The sequence below is a fragment of the Sebastes umbrosus genome, chromosome 19 (assembly GCF_015220745.1).
Source record: "Sebastes umbrosus isolate fSebUmb1 chromosome 19, fSebUmb1.pri, whole genome shotgun sequence".
Taxonomy (NCBI): Eukaryota; Metazoa; Chordata; class Actinopteri; order Perciformes; family Sebastidae; genus Sebastes; species Sebastes umbrosus.
The window spans coordinates 7,361,282-7,376,987 of record NC_051287.1 but is presented as its reverse complement, the minus strand read 5'-3'; the positions used below and the strand labels follow the sequence as shown (position 1 = coordinate 7,376,987).

The 15,706-nt window shown below is 38.1% G+C and overlaps 1 protein-coding gene across 4 annotated transcripts in view; it reads right to left on the bottom strand.

Annotated features, from left to right (window-relative positions):
• Window positions 1-15,706, bottom strand: part of LOC119478069 (WD repeat-containing protein 7) — a 96,561-nt gene that overhangs the window by 15,888 nt on the left and 64,967 nt on the right. For all 4 annotated transcript variants that reach the window (XM_037752480.1, XM_037752481.1, XM_037752485.1 and 1 more), the window contains 2 exons: window positions 14,210-14,437; window positions 3,307-3,493 (listed from right to left, as the gene is read on the bottom strand). In XM_037752480.1, coding sequence (XP_037608408.1) covers window positions 3,307-3,493; window positions 14,210-14,437 — 415 coding nt within the window. The remainder of the gene's footprint in view (window positions 1-3,306; window positions 3,494-14,209; window positions 14,438-15,706) is intronic.

Here is a 15,706-nt window from a genome sequence, read left to right as displayed (position 1 = left end):
TCACTATCTTGTTTTTTGGCCTTCGCCATCTTGTTTTTTTGCAACCATATGTGACACGAGAGGGTGGAGCTAAGTACAACCGAATGGCGAATAAGACATTTTTAAGCAACCAAAAGGTTACAATTAACTTAAAGAATATATCTTCCATTAAACCTGTCACTGTCTAAAGAACACCGTAAACACACACGTTTGTTTGTTTCTGAGAAGTGACCTGTAGTTCTGTCATTGTTTTTCTGTGTGGAAACATCGTGTTGTGTTCATGAGTCGGCATCCATGGTGACAAAAAACATGTGCTTATCTCTGCACGACACACACAGATTACCAAAACATCGGTCCACCTCTGCATGACAAATGCAATTTTTCAAAAACACACAGAGAGAATATGGTGTGTATTTGACATGCAGGGATAAATACATTGTGTTGTTGTCTATCTCAGAGACACACATTAAAACATGCATTTATCTCTGCAGTGGCGACAACAAACACATCACACTGACCGGATGAGAGCCAGATCCAGGTCAGCAAGAGGCCTTTAAATCCCAGTCCGCTGTAGGACATCTGATAAAGTCACACTCGATGACAGATTTTCGGATGGAAAGTTTCAGAGGCCTTATTCTGCAATTCCAAAGTTTTCTTATTTACATATGGCACCTTGTTTATTTAATAGACATCAAGTAAGTTTTCACCTACATGTTTTATCCATATTTTGAATCCTGACTCAAAAATGCAAATATGAAATATAAAAAAGACAAATTGTGGTTTTAAGTGAAGTTACCTGCTGGAACTATTTCTTGACAAACAGCAGTTCATCAATCTGCCCAGTACTGTATTTCTGTGCAGCGTCTCTGGCTATAACATGGGCTGCCAGATACAATCATGGAGCACATGTGTTTATTTCTCAAAATGTTTTAAAGGTCTTTTACAGTAAGTTCCTCAGTTGCCCAAAGGGTCCTTGGATGAATTAAAAACTGCAAAGAAAAATTCCAAGTTTTCCAGGAAGCCTGGTGGAAACAGGTTACATGGTGCAGTTTACAGATATGGAATAGACAACATCTATCCATTAAAGTAATGGCTTTTTGTCATCCAGACATAGATGTCCATTAAATGTAAGTTAAATGTTCCTCATGGCTTTCTTTCAGACATGACAGGACAATTACAGAAAAAGCCACAATGCCCAGGGGATATCTGTCAGTAGGTCCACAGAGGGAGAGGTGTCGATGGTGGAGAACAGCAGTGAGTTGAAAAGTCGTGACACCAACAAAGAAGAGAGAGAGATTTTAAAACGTATCGTGCTATTGAAGCCTGATTGAGAAATGCTTCGCCACTGATACTGTTCTCATTAATTTGAGCAATTATTAGATAATTCTGCTGCCTGTTCTATCACATCTAACAGTGCACAAGCATAGGACGGCAACACGTTAATACAACACCTTATCCTATTTGCTCACACGCCTTAATTCACAGGTTTACCGGGGCTAAAGTCACAGGCCCCGAGCACCAGGGACTTCACGAGTATTCATACTGGGAAGTTGATTTACCTAAAAAAAAAGAAAATGATCTACTGATTTAGACATCTCTTTCCCAATGTAAGTTTACGGGGAAAAGTATTTTTGGGCCTAGTGGCATCACGTGACGGACACGGAAGTTGTAGTACTTGATTTTGAAATTATTAGCATTATTATTATTAGTAGTAGTAGTAACAGGTGTAGTATTTGGAATTACACAGGTTCTGTCAAGGGCCAAAAAAGTCCACCACCTATTGTTTTTAACGGAACTATATATACTGTGTGTAACTCATGACTCCGGTTTTCTAGACTGCTCCTTATGTTTACTATTTTGTGAGACTCTTTATGTCTGACTCTGTCCAAGTTCTCTTAATTTTCTTCTATTCTACTAAAATTTGATTGCATACACACACAAACACACACACACACACACACTCAATGGCAGCAGACATATCTATACTCATTTAACCAGACTGGCCCAGCTCGAGTTTCAGCCTTAATAGGATCAACTCATGTTGGTCAATTTCAGCAGGGAGGAAGACAAAGACACACACACAGACACACACGAGAAGATGCCACTGAATTACCTTCTCTCTGTGACCTCTGACCTTCACTCATTCAAAACGCTGCATTAACTTAACCACATCCTCACTATGACTACTGTGTGAAGGCAGCCACAACCTTTGACCTCCTCTCTGCTGGCTGTGATGTTGATCACAACATCTGGGGTCTAAGGCCCCGATCACACTGACATGCCTCGCTAGAAACGTGTCGCCTGTAAAACTATTGTTTTCAGTGCAAGGTGCGGAGACGCACCACTCGTCAATGTCACACTTGGCCCAGGCAGCCAATCAAATCAAGCAAGAGGCTGGCTTTACTACTTTACCACTTCCTTCTTGCATTGGGCACTAGGTAGGTTACGATTACAGTCGTGTCAAACCAGTCTATGCCGCTGACTGGCTTGTGCCAACACCAGCAGTGCCCAGGATTCTCTGTCAGCAGTTGAGGAAAGGTGAACTGGACATTAAAATCTAAAGGGTTCACCCTCTGAGGAGCAGGAAATGGCTTCACTAGTGTAGCTGACCACTAGTTTTCTGGATAGACATTTTTATAGTGGGGGCAAAAAAAAAAAGGGAAAAAGAACATGATACAACGTGAACGCAGACGGAGGACTCACATGTCAGAGCAACGCAGACATCGTTACATCATCATAATGTCCTGCAATCAGATTACAGCCTGGCTTCCATAACTCAGCGTGTCGGCTCTATAGTGCCTGAGTGTTTCTCTGTGTGTGTGCTTATATTTGTATGTATAATAAGGCTGTTGTCTGTACTCTGGAATCTGAGAGGGACGACTGAGCAGTCTGAACACAAACAATGAATAAACCAGAAACACAGGACTGAACTGAAGTGTCTTTATGCGCAATGTGTGTATTTATATCTTGCAGTATACCTTAAATTTAAAAGTTATTTCTCTAAAAGTAACCGACTGAACCTTTAAGTGCCATTTGATGACTATACTTCAACATATAGCAGGTCCTGCCGGATCTTTTGGACATACCGTATTTCTTGGCAAAAGAAGTAAAAAAGCAAAATTCTCTACACACATTACAACAATATTGAGTAATGTATTGTGATGCCACTGTTTTCTTCCACTGACAAAATTCTAACATATATTTCCTCCGGGCCTCTTAATGTCTTATTTATATATTTAGGTACAGTGTTTATCTATTTCAGAATTAAAAATAAATTGTTTTGTATTTTATCAATAATATTTGAGTTTGTGTGGCCACATGACTCACTTGGCCAGCTGCTTCTCGGCGTCAGCGCAGAGCTCCAGCAGCCCCATGAGCACCGCTGACACGTCCATGTAGGGCTCCCACACGGTGAAGCCTCGGCCAATCAGATCGATGGCGGTGCGGCGGATGGTGCTGTGGGGAGGCAGCTTGGGGCTGGGTGGCTGCAGCAGCAGGAAGGTCAGCGCCTTACCTGCAAACGGTAGAAACAGTAGAATCAGAGTAAAGTAGGGAACCTCCAACAATGCTGCAGAACGCTTTATGTGATTTAATAAGCTCCTATTTCACATTTCTTTCTCTCCCTTTGTTGCAGGAGTGAATAATATCAGGACAAAAAGAGAATTAAGATGTGATAAAGGTGAGACACAGCAGCTGCATCGGCCTCCCTGACGCTTTTTATTTCACACTGTCGTGTTTTTCGCTGAAATGGGACATTAAATCTGCACTTATGTGTTCAGTTAAAGGGGACGGTGCATATTCAACACTAACATCAATGGAAATGCACCAGAGTTAGCGAATTTACAATCTCGACATGGTCAAAGGCCCACGACCATATCAGCTTTTTTCATTCATTTTTCTTTTTTTTTCGACATTTTTTTTACTTTGCTGACATTTTTCAGACTTTTTTTTTTTTTTTTTTTACTTTTCTGACATTTTGCGGAATTTTTTTTTTTTTTCGACATTTTGCAGATTCTTTTTTTTTTTTTACTTTTCCGACATTTTTCAGACTTTTTTTTTTTTTTTTTTACTTTTCCGACATTTTGCGGATTTTTTTTTTTTATTTTACTTTTACGACATTTTTCTGACTTTTACGACATTTTTCTGACTTTTTTTTTTTTTTCGACATTTTGCAGATTTTTTTTTTTTTTACTTTTCCGACATTTTTCAGACTTTTTTTTTTTTTTTTACATTTCCGACATTTTGCGGATTCTTTTTTTTATTTTACTTTTCCGACATTTTTCTGATTTTCTTTTCTTTTTTACTTTTCCGACATTTTGTGGATTCTTTTTTTATTTTACTTTTCCGACATTTTTCTGACTTTTTTTTCTTTTTTACTTTTCTCACTTTTTTTTATTTTTCGACATTTTGCAGATTTTTTATTTTTTCACTTTTCCGACTTTTTTTTTTTTTGTACTTTTCCGACAATTTTCTGACTTTTTTTTTTGTACTTTTCCGACATTTTTCTGACTTTTTTTTTTTTTTTTACTTTTCCGACATTTTTCAGACTTTTTTTTTTTTTTACTTTTCCGACATTTTGCGGATTCTTTTTTTTTTTTACTTTTCCGACATTTTTCTGACTTTTTTTTTTTCGACATTTTGCAGAATTTTTTTTTTTTTTTTCGACATTTTGCAGAATTTCTTTTTTTTTTTACTTTTCCGACATTTTTCGGAATTATTTCGAACATTTTTTCCGAACTTTCCGGAATTTTTTTTTTTTTTTCGACATTTTGCAGATTCTTTTTTTTTTTTTTTACTTTTCTGACATTTTTCCGACTTTTTTTTTTATTTTAGTTTTCCGACATTTTTCAGACTTTTTTTTTTTTTTTAGTTTTCCGACATTTTTCAGACTTTTTTTTTTTTTTTTTTACTTTTCCGACATTTTGCGGATTCTTTTTTTTTTTTTTTTACTTTTCCGACATTTTTCTGACTTTTTTTTTTTTTCGACATTTTGCAGAATTTTTTTTTTTTTTTTCGACATTTTTCTGACTTTTTTTTTTTTTTTTTACTTTTCCGACATTTTTCTGACTTTTTTTTTTTTTTTACTTTTCCGACATTTTTCAGACTTTTTTTTTTTTCGACATTTTGCAGAATTTCTTTTTTTTTTTACTTTTCCGACATTTTTCAGAATCTTTTTTTTTTTCACTTTTCCGACATTTTTCTGACTTTTTTTTTTTTTTTTTACTTTTCCAACATTTTTCTGACTTTTTTTTCGGACACATTTTTCGGAATTATTTCGAACATTTTTTCCGAACACTTATCGGAAAAGTTTCCGACATTTTTTTAGACATCGACACATACTGTATGTTGGACCTTTCTTCGGCCTATTTTCTGCTTTTTCATTAAAGAGGACCTATTATGCTTTTGTCCTTTTTCCTTTTCCTTTATTGTGTTATATAGTTTTTGTGCATGTAAAAGGTTCTGCAAACTTACGAAGCCTAAAGTCCAGGCCAAAGAGAGTTACTCTCCCCCACAGAAACACTGCTCCTGAACTGCCTGAAATGCCTTGCTTGAAGTCCCGCCTTTTCTTACGTAACGTGGTGATGTCACCAAGTAACACATTTTGCCTAGCAGCTAGTTTGTCACGCCCTCAAACAAAGCTAGTTAGAGCAGAATTGGAGCGGAGTCCGAAGAGTTTGGTTCCGTTGACCAATCATAACATTGGGTCAGCTGACAAATAAGAGCAGACTGGGCTTTTTGAGAGGGCGGGGCTGGAGCTGAAAGAGAGCGTTTCAGACAGAGGGTGAAAAGAGGTGCTGCAACACAGCCGGCATGAGAAAAATAAAGCGTTTTTTTTTAACATTAAAGCATGTAATCATGTTCTAGTAGAAACCCCAAATACAAGTATGAACCTGAAAATAAGCATAATAGGGCCTCTTTAAAGAAAACGTCTTAGAAATAAAACAAAAATAATAAATCATAATATCTCAAATGAGGTTTGGGAAAAAAAGATTCTACTTTGGTGCTACACACACACACACACTGAGTGGATAAAGACAGCGAGCGGGATGGAGGTCACTTCATAGCTGACCTGACATTTGAGCCAGTCTCTGTGGGGACAGACTGACCATTAAGGCGCCTGAAAATATCCCCCTATCCCTCAATAACACCCCCCCACCCAACACACACACACACATGCATACACCCCCCTCGCCCCCGAGTGTCTGTCTGTCTCTCTCTGCCTGTCTCACCCACTGAAGCCTAAGGTCCAGAGCTTTTAGCAGATTCTTCACAAAGTGCTTCAAAAACATAGCCAAAGGAAAATGAAGACGCGAAAAGGCAGAATAAACATCTGATGTTGTTAACAGAAAGCCATATGCATATAAATTCAGTTGTCATAAATGAACTGGCCATTTATTAATTCATTCAAGCGATCGTATCGTAGCAGAACGAGATTCTACAACAGCATCAGGAAGGCCCTTCCCTTCTTCTTCTGCTGTCTGAGTCAGAGATCAATACAGTTCATTGTATTTTCACTTGACATGTAAATGTTAAACAATCATTATATGAGGAAACATATAATATAAAAGAGATCATTTACTATAAGTATTTATAATCCTGTGGTGGCTCTAAAGGTCCTCCAGTCTGCAGACACACACAGCTAATGTCATCATCTGGATCTCCTGGCATTTAATCATCAACCCGCCTTAAATGGCAAACCCTTCCTTATTGGTTTATATCTACACACACACACACACACACACACAGCCTATGGATGGGGCTATGAAAGATATAGCTAGAAGCTAACCGTGTTAGCATTACTGGGTACGACTGTCATAATATATACCCATATACCGGCAGCGACAGATAGAGCACTAACTTTGTTAGCATCGTTGCGATACGCTGTTATGGGTGATATAGACTGTAAGAGATGGGCATCTGCGCTAACATTGTTAGCAGTTATGTTGTGGCTGCTGGCAAAAGAGACGAAAGAGTGAAACATGCAGAGTAGGTGTGTTGTTAGCGTGTTGTGACTGAATCAGTGATAAGGCGGTGAACTTTGACCCTCAGCTGGTGATCAACATGGCGTGCGCAAACAGCAGTAAGAGCTAAAATCAATCATGTTTTTGTTACATACATCAATACACATACAAATAGTGGACTATAAATATCAGCAGCGATGTAGGGTTGAATGAACTTTGACCTCCAGTTAGTGATTAGTACAAATCATCGAGACCACCAACAGAAATCAATTACGCTCAGAGTTAGACTACTCCTGTATGATTTTTCCACCTAAATCTCTTCAAACATGTACCTCAAAACACTGTTCGTGCTTTCTACAACGCTGATGTCTATAATGCATTATAAACATACTTATAGTGCGTTATAATCTGCTTATAGCACTGTATAATTATAGTTATAGGCACTCATACATATTCATAATATTTTATACCAATCATAACACATTATAAAGCATTTTATATTGACTTATGAGGTCAAGTATCATCATACTCCATAAACTACAACTACGACTTATTAGCACCCAGTGACCACTTAGAGTAACTTATAATCACATTATAATGCATAATAAAAACATTATAATGTATTACAATTATAGGAATTACGATACCCTATGATCAGTGAGTGACCAGCAATTACTGTATGAAGTATTATGATACTTGACCTTATAAGTTATTTATAATTATTATAAAGCATTTTAAATATTCACAATACTTTATAACAATAATCATAACACATTATAAAGCATTTTATAATGACTTATAAGGTCAAGTATCAGAAGACTTCATAATTGCTGGTCACTCACTGACTTTTTTTTTTTGCAAGGATCATAGTGTGTTATAATTCTCATAGTTGTAATACATTATAATCATTTCATAATGCATTATAATCACTGTTATATTAAAGTTTTTTGTGTTGTTCTTGCATAGATTTAATGATATTTTTTCACTTTACTTAAAGCACCAATGCTTATTACTAATAATCACATTACAATGCATTATAGGAAGATTATAATGTATTACAACTATGGGAATTATAATACACTATGATCCTTGCAAAAAAATGTCAATGAGTGACCAGCAATTATGAAGTATTATGATATTTCACCTTACTATTATTTAGTAATTATTATTATTATAAAGCATTATATATATTTATAGGTGCTTATAACTATAATTATACAGTGCTATAAGCCGATTATAACACATTATAAATTCAATTAATAAAATAAAAAATGATGAGGCCTAAAACAAGCTACAAGCTCGGTTAACATTCTTATGGTCTGTACGTTGTATAGATTATGATAAACGCTATTTGCAAACGCTGCCTTCCTTTTGATAGGAAATCAACTTAACATTAGTTTCAAATAAACTGATTATCAATAAATAAACTGGGTAGGTGACTGTGTGGGAGGATGGGATCAGGGAGTGGAGGTGGGGGCAGTATAATTTGGGGGTCATGGGGCAAAAGGTCAAATTCAAACCCCTCATTGTTAATACGTGTGTACGTGCTCTTCCCACAGTCAACCAGCGGAGCTCCCCCCCTCACCCCCTCACCCCCTCAGGCCTCAGAGGTTATGAGGTCAAAGTTCAACGCTATGAGCAGTGACTGACTGTGGGTGGGCAGGTGTGTGTATGTGTGTGTGTGTTTATAATGAACCTGATGGAGGTTTAATCTGACGGACACATTTGCACATAGAAGCCTCTATTATTTTTTTTGTTGTCCTGGACTATTAAAGATGGCCGTTAACAATCAGTGCTGTAATTGGCCGGTATCGAGATTCAAATTTACAACCCCTCCCCTCAAGTCACTGAGGCAGGAAGTGAGAAAAGGTCCGGCCGGACTCAGGTCCATTTCTCACGGTGGACATCTTTGTTTAAAGACAGGCCCGGACCCAAATGAACCAATAGCTATTGACAAAGCATCAGTTGGCCGTAATGAGCTGTTAGTTAGAGCAGTAAACATGTCACATTAACACGGAGAGGGTGATTAGAGCAGGAGGAGGAGGAGGAAGGAAGGAAGGAAGGAAGTAGGAATAAAGGAGGGAGGGAAGTAGAGAGTGTGAAATAGTGACAGATTGGTGATGTCTAAAGTTTACCAGGCCGAGTCGACCACTAACAGGCTTTCTACTTTCTTTCCTCCATCTGCCCTGCTCCCCCGTTCTCTCTCTTTCTCTTCCTCTGTTCAAGCTTAAATGAGAGGTGAAGGTAAATCAATGTTGGGGACTTGGTTAGTGGATGAGAGCCAGATCGGACTGGCTGCAGGGAGAGGGAGAGAGAACGAATAATAAAAAAGCAATACAAAAAGACAAAGAATGAGAGCCAGTTTGAGAGTGAGAGTGAAAGAGAAAGAGAGACGCTGTGTCTATCGTGATTATCAGAATATAATATATAAAATAAAATTAGTATTCTTCAACAACCAGTGCACTCTTAGCACTGTTAGAACCATTAGAACCGTAAGCTGTGAGCCGCCGACAAAGAGTATAGAAGCAAAGAGATGAAACTCTGGGGATTTTTTGACAACAGCCGCTGCCGTCATTCTGGACTTTGGAAAACGCTCATTATATTTATAATATTTTACTAAAGACAGGGCATATTGGTAGAATATGACAATAGAATATAAATAATTTAGTTTTACTTTTGTACAGCACTTTGTAGACGGACATTTTACTGGCGTCCGGTAATCGCTTTCAGTCCAAAATGGCGGAAGCATAGCTTTGCTGCTGGGCGCTGATGTTGCGAACAAACAATTGACTTTCACTTCTTGGCAATATACTTTCTTTGCCGCCGGCTCAGCCGTCGCCATGTTGAGAGCCGTTGAGAGGCAATAGAAATGCTCCCAATCATATATTTAGCACCTTTAAGAAGTTATTAATCATTAAAAAAACATATAGTGCTAATCAATGGTAAGAAAAACATTTCCATTCAAATTTAGAGCAAATGTTAGACAAATTTCCAGACAATTTCAGCAAAAAAAATGCAAATGAATGCGTGTTTCCCTGAACTACTACTGTTGCTTGAATATTAGGAGTTGAGCACATGAAGATAATCAGTTGGTGCTGCTAATTCTCCAGAGAGGAGGAGAAGGGCACAACGAAAATTACGTAATTAAAAGAGCGCCAGTCAAACCTCAAACTAGGTTTAGTTTCCATCACCTGCTTGCCCCTGTTCAATTTTCAATGATAGAAAATAAAACTCAATTTCCAATCTGCTCTCATGAATGTTTTAAAATGCCACCGTTCACGGTGAATGGGCCTCAGAGGCCACTGGAGGTATTTTGACATTTACTGTGAGCATTATTGTCCAGAGATGATACACAGATGTACAGTTTGTCTCTTTTATCCTGTCCAATCACATCCTCACTTCCCTCTGTCATCATCTCTCCTTCCTTCCTTCCTCCCTTAAGCTCAATCTCCCCCTCCATCTTCCCTCCATTTCCCCCCCTCGCCATATGAAAACATCAATCTATACTCTGCTGTATAGACTACTGTACCCTCCCTCTCTCTGGGCGGACAGCTCTCATTCATCACACACACGGCGCTGTATGCCAACTACGCCGATCCATCTTTCAATTTCATAACAGAGAGAGAGGAGAAGGGGGAGATGGAGAGTGGAAGGAGGGAGAAAAACAACAGACTGAATGAGAGCGAGAAAAAAAGAAGAGAGGGAGAAAACGGACGAGGAGGCAGGAATGAAAGCAGCATAACACATGAGAAAGAAACAGTGATGAAAGACTAAATAATGTCCTCCACCACATGCTTTTTACAGTCATCTGTAATTGTCTGCTGAAGCTTTATATTAAGTAATAACACATTTTACAGGGTTCAGCCACTCTGTGGGGTCAGTTAACGGAGCAGGATGCTCTGTAGCCTCCTCAGTTTAGTTAAATGGGGGTTTCCAACAAAAGTTCAGGGGACTTTTAGAAAACACATTAGAAAAAAATAAACCTTGCGATGATATCTACTGCTGCATATATTTACTAATGCATGTTGGATGTAATGAATGAAATGCAGAGGAGGAAAATGAAACAAAGAGCGTCTGTCTCCACAGTGAATCACCTGTTGAGTGTTTGATGATGGTTATTTATTTGTGCTTTAGAACATTAACGACATGAAACAATCAGAAAATAACTTTCCTTTCTCTTCATTCACAGCGCCAACGCGCTGTTAAACTCTTTTAATGTTACCGCTCGCCTTCGCAATCTCTCTTTCTTTCTTTTTCTCTGTCTTTTTTTTAATGGGTTGGGAGGCCGACAGCAGAGCTTAACTTTACTTTCAATGTTATCAAACGAAGTGAAATGCTCAACCAAAGAGTATAGGAGCAAGGAGACGAAACTCTGGTGTTTTTTTGACAACAGCCGCTGCCGCCATTTGGGACTGAAAATGCTTATTATATGTGGAAAAGGGGGTTATTTAGAGACTGTTCTCCAAGAAAAACGACAAAATCAGTTGTTTGTTCAAATGCCTAAATACAACAATGTTTAGGTTAGTGACAAAGACCTCTAGTGGCCATGTGAATTATGACTGAATAAAGAACAATGGCAGGAAGTTACAGCCGCAAAATCTTAGTAAACAAGTGGTCGAGGTGGATGGGTTGGTCTACAGTGTGTGAATGGGAGGCTGTTTTTCCCATTCCCATTCCCCAGGTAATATAGTCAAAATGACATATCTTGGGGCAAGCCTCCTACAGCTTTCCAAATAAACATAATCAATCATTTCTAACACTTGTCTCAGAGTTTGACTGAAAGTAAAAACAGAAAGTAGCTGCCTGGAACGGCCATTATGGCTTAACTGCATAGGGATCTGCATCCGGGTCAACTTCCCGGCTGACCTAACTCTATGCAGCAAAAGTTTTCCTCCTCAGTCAGCTGTGGAGAGTAACGAAATATAGAAAAGGACCTTGTACCAAAAGTGAGTCGAGTTGAGCCAAACCATGCTGTGGACATGAGGCATTAGTCTTTGACGTATTCTTTGATTTCCGATTCAAGTAAGAATTCTTCCAATTTCTATATTGTATTTTATCTGGGCAAAGTTCTAGTGTGATTGCTTTACGTTAAGACAACATTAAACATGGATGACTTTGAGAAGTTTGGTTTATTCTGTTTAGTGAAAACAAGTATCATACGGGACCACATTGTCCAAATGATACCCAGCCAGAGGGGTCAGTGAAAGGTTTTAATTGGGTGGAGGGAGCTCTACTCAAGGGGATCAATTAAATCTTGAGTTGTGTTCATCTGATGACATGGGCTTGGGGTTTTACTGGGGTTTGTGCATCTGTGTGTGTGTCCGGTGAGTCCACACAGGTGAGCTGACCGCTGTGTTCAAGGCCAACATCACGCTCCACAGTCTATCAGTGAGGGTGCAGGCTCTGTCGCTGGGCGGATGGCCCCAGAGGCAGCCAATCAGAGCTCAGGGGCAGCAGAATGGAAGAGCGGCTCTGCTTAGTGCAGGTTTGATGCCCACCAAGGTCCAACGCTGCAGGCACAGCGTGGCACAGGCTGGGCCCAGTGAGTGTGTGTGGAAGTGAACGCCAAGCTCCTTAAGGTGTCAAGCTTGGTGGGTGAAAATCAATCCCATCTCTCTCCTCACCTCTAATCCAACAATGAAGTTTCGACTTTGTCAGTTGTGTAGTTCTGAGTTTGGAGAAAACCATGATTCTGGACCAAAACAGGAACCACTGAACATGTCAGTATCTGTCTGAGGGTGAGAGTCCTGCAGCAGTTCTGTGAGGCCACACATATACTGTATGCATATATACATATTTGGTCACGAACGGCTGGTTGAGGGGTCAGTGGATCACTGAAGTTATTAGGATTCATTTGCTGGGGACCATGGATGTCTGTACCAAATTTCCATCCAATCCATCTAACAGTTCTCAAGCTATTGAAAAAAAAGGTATCAAATGAAGCACCCTATTGGTATTGGTATCACTTTAAGGGTACTGGTATTGGTACTGGTATTTTAAACGATACCCAAGAAACCAAAAGTTTCAAAGGTTTCTCTGTGTCTGGCATTGGCAGTAATGGAGATACAACATACGGCCAAACAGAGCAAGGAGAAAATGACAAAGATGAAACAAGATTATAGAAAAATAGAAGAACTACAAGGAAAGAAAATCAATAACAGTATCAGCGCCACTGTTGTCTGTCCCACAACCGCTGACTTCACTCGCTTTCCAAACAGCAGTGTCACCTTTTTAACCCTTTGAACTCTGTAATAGAAATGGTTTGCCAGTGTCCACATTGGTATGTTTGCTTATAGTGATGTAATTTCTTGGAGTATCTTCAAACGTCACATCCCTAAAATCTGTACAATCTAAGCTAAAAGGTTATGTAAGTCAATAACAATGATAAAATGACAAAAGCTAATAATTTATAAAGTATTAAAATTGTCAGAAATAAAAAAAAAAAAATCTGACATGTCTTTTTCATAAAATGTCACTTAATAAACACAAAACATATTGATCCAAAAGATTTTCTAAATGTAGAAAACAATCCATAAGTTTTAGATATGCTCATTTTTATGAGCAGATTGAGTGCAAAGGCATTTTGATAGTTTTGTTACGTTTCGCACATAACATAATGTAATAATGTCATCAGGAGCGTACAACGCGAAAGACAGAAGCCTTAGCTTTCTGCTGCAAAAACAATGAATGCTCTAGCTATTATAGTTTTTATTTCACATCCATTTAAACAGGATCATGCAAACAACGATTTCTGGAATACTCTGGCGCCATCGCGTGTTGTCACTGCGTTTTGTACGACACGTAACGTAACGTAATAACGTAATCACAAGCATACAACGGGATGATGTGAAAGCAAGACGCTTTGGCTTTCCGTTGCAAAAACAATAAATGCTTTAGCTGTTATGGTTTTTCATGCAAACAATGGTCCGTTTTTTAAAGGGTTAAAGACGTATATCCGAAACATCACTGTTTGTAAAATACAGTGGAAACAAAAAAGACTTAGCTGTCGTTCAGCTGATCCTGTCCTCATTTTGTCAGGAAAACCATGTCTAACTTAGCATGTAGCTGCGTTTAAACCCCAGGAGGTTCAGGTTCAGTTTAGCTGGACCTGTTCTAAACTGTGGCAAAGCTAGCCCGATGCCAAGTGACACAGAAACAGCCCCAATGACACCTGTAACAATCCCTACATGCCTACCTCGGGACGCAAAATACATTTGGGGATATCCAGGTTGTAAATATGGCAATGAGTGTGTTATCTCTGTACATACATGTGTGTCTGGCCAGTGAGTAGTTGGATGACCCTCCGCTCGTCAGTCCGAAGCCCTCAGGCGCCTGTCCGCCGGTTCGGGCCCGCGCTAAACCCTTCGGAGGTTCGATCTCAGCGCCAAACTCAGCCCCGATGACCCCCAGCAGCACGATGGCGGTGGCTTGCTTGCGGCGCTCCTCGTATGAGTTGGAGATCTTCTTGGCGTTTGGTGGAAGGTTGGACAGACAGCCTGGTAGAGACACAGAGAGAGAAATTAAGTGTCTTGTGGTGGTTAATGATGAAACATTCTTGTGCGTTTCATAGTTTGTTTCAAATGACATAAACCAAATCATCTTAACTCAAGATCTACTATTAAAATAACTTCATTAATAAATGGTAAATTGATAGTTATTTAGACTTAGTTAATAGTTATTTTACTGTTAACAAACAATGAAATGGTTATTAATAATGTTAACTAATTATTAGTAATGTTATAATTTCTGTTATTTTATCAGCAGTTTGTGTAATATGAAATAATTTGTTGATAAATTATATATTGTATCATAGCTATAGTGTTACAAATATCTATGTAATGTTTGTAGATGCTTTACAGATAATTTCTTTAAGGTTTACAAATAATATCTTAAACATTAACAAATACTTACTTTATATATATAGTGTATAAAATGTTATAATGTGTGCAACAATAAACTGTTGGAATAACAGAAATGATAGCATCACTAATATTTAGCAAACATTATTAATTGTCATTTTGTTGTTTGTTAACAGTAAAATAACTATTAACTAAGTTTAATGAACTATCAATTAACCATTAATAAATTATGTTTATTATAAAGTGTTACCAAAATATGCGCCATCATATTCATTGTCAAATATAGAGGAGCATAATACAGTTTATTACAGTATATTATCTCTCTCGACCCCAGCAGTTACACCCTTATTGAACTTTTGAATTTGAGAACGATGCACTTTTGTATTTCATTTTAAGGTACAAATATATTATGAAAACATGATAATAAATTTCAAACCTATTAATATATTTTTGTTTTAAATAAAAAAAGCTTATCAAACATATCTCCCACAACTGCTTATGATTTGAAGTGACTTAAAACCAAAAGCTGAGTATTATACAATATAATAACATACACTACAGTAAACTGTATAATATGGTGGATTCAGGGTCAGCTATATATTTCAACCAAAGAAAAGAAATAACCATTTCACATGTTTTCAACCAATAAAATCATAATTTGTCCCAAATGTGCCTCCTGCAAATATCCTAAACGTAAAACATAAAAAACCTGCCAACAGCTCCATCTAATGTCCGTCACAAGATAAGGAAACCTCATTAAAATGCAAAGCTGCAGAACCTGAACCACAAATCTGACCTGTAAACGCTGCTTTCAGCGCTCTTTATTGGTTTTAGTGACCCACAAAAAATGTATATAAGAACATTGTAGTTCATTTAGCAAGGTCTGAAGACACTGTAGGTGTGTTT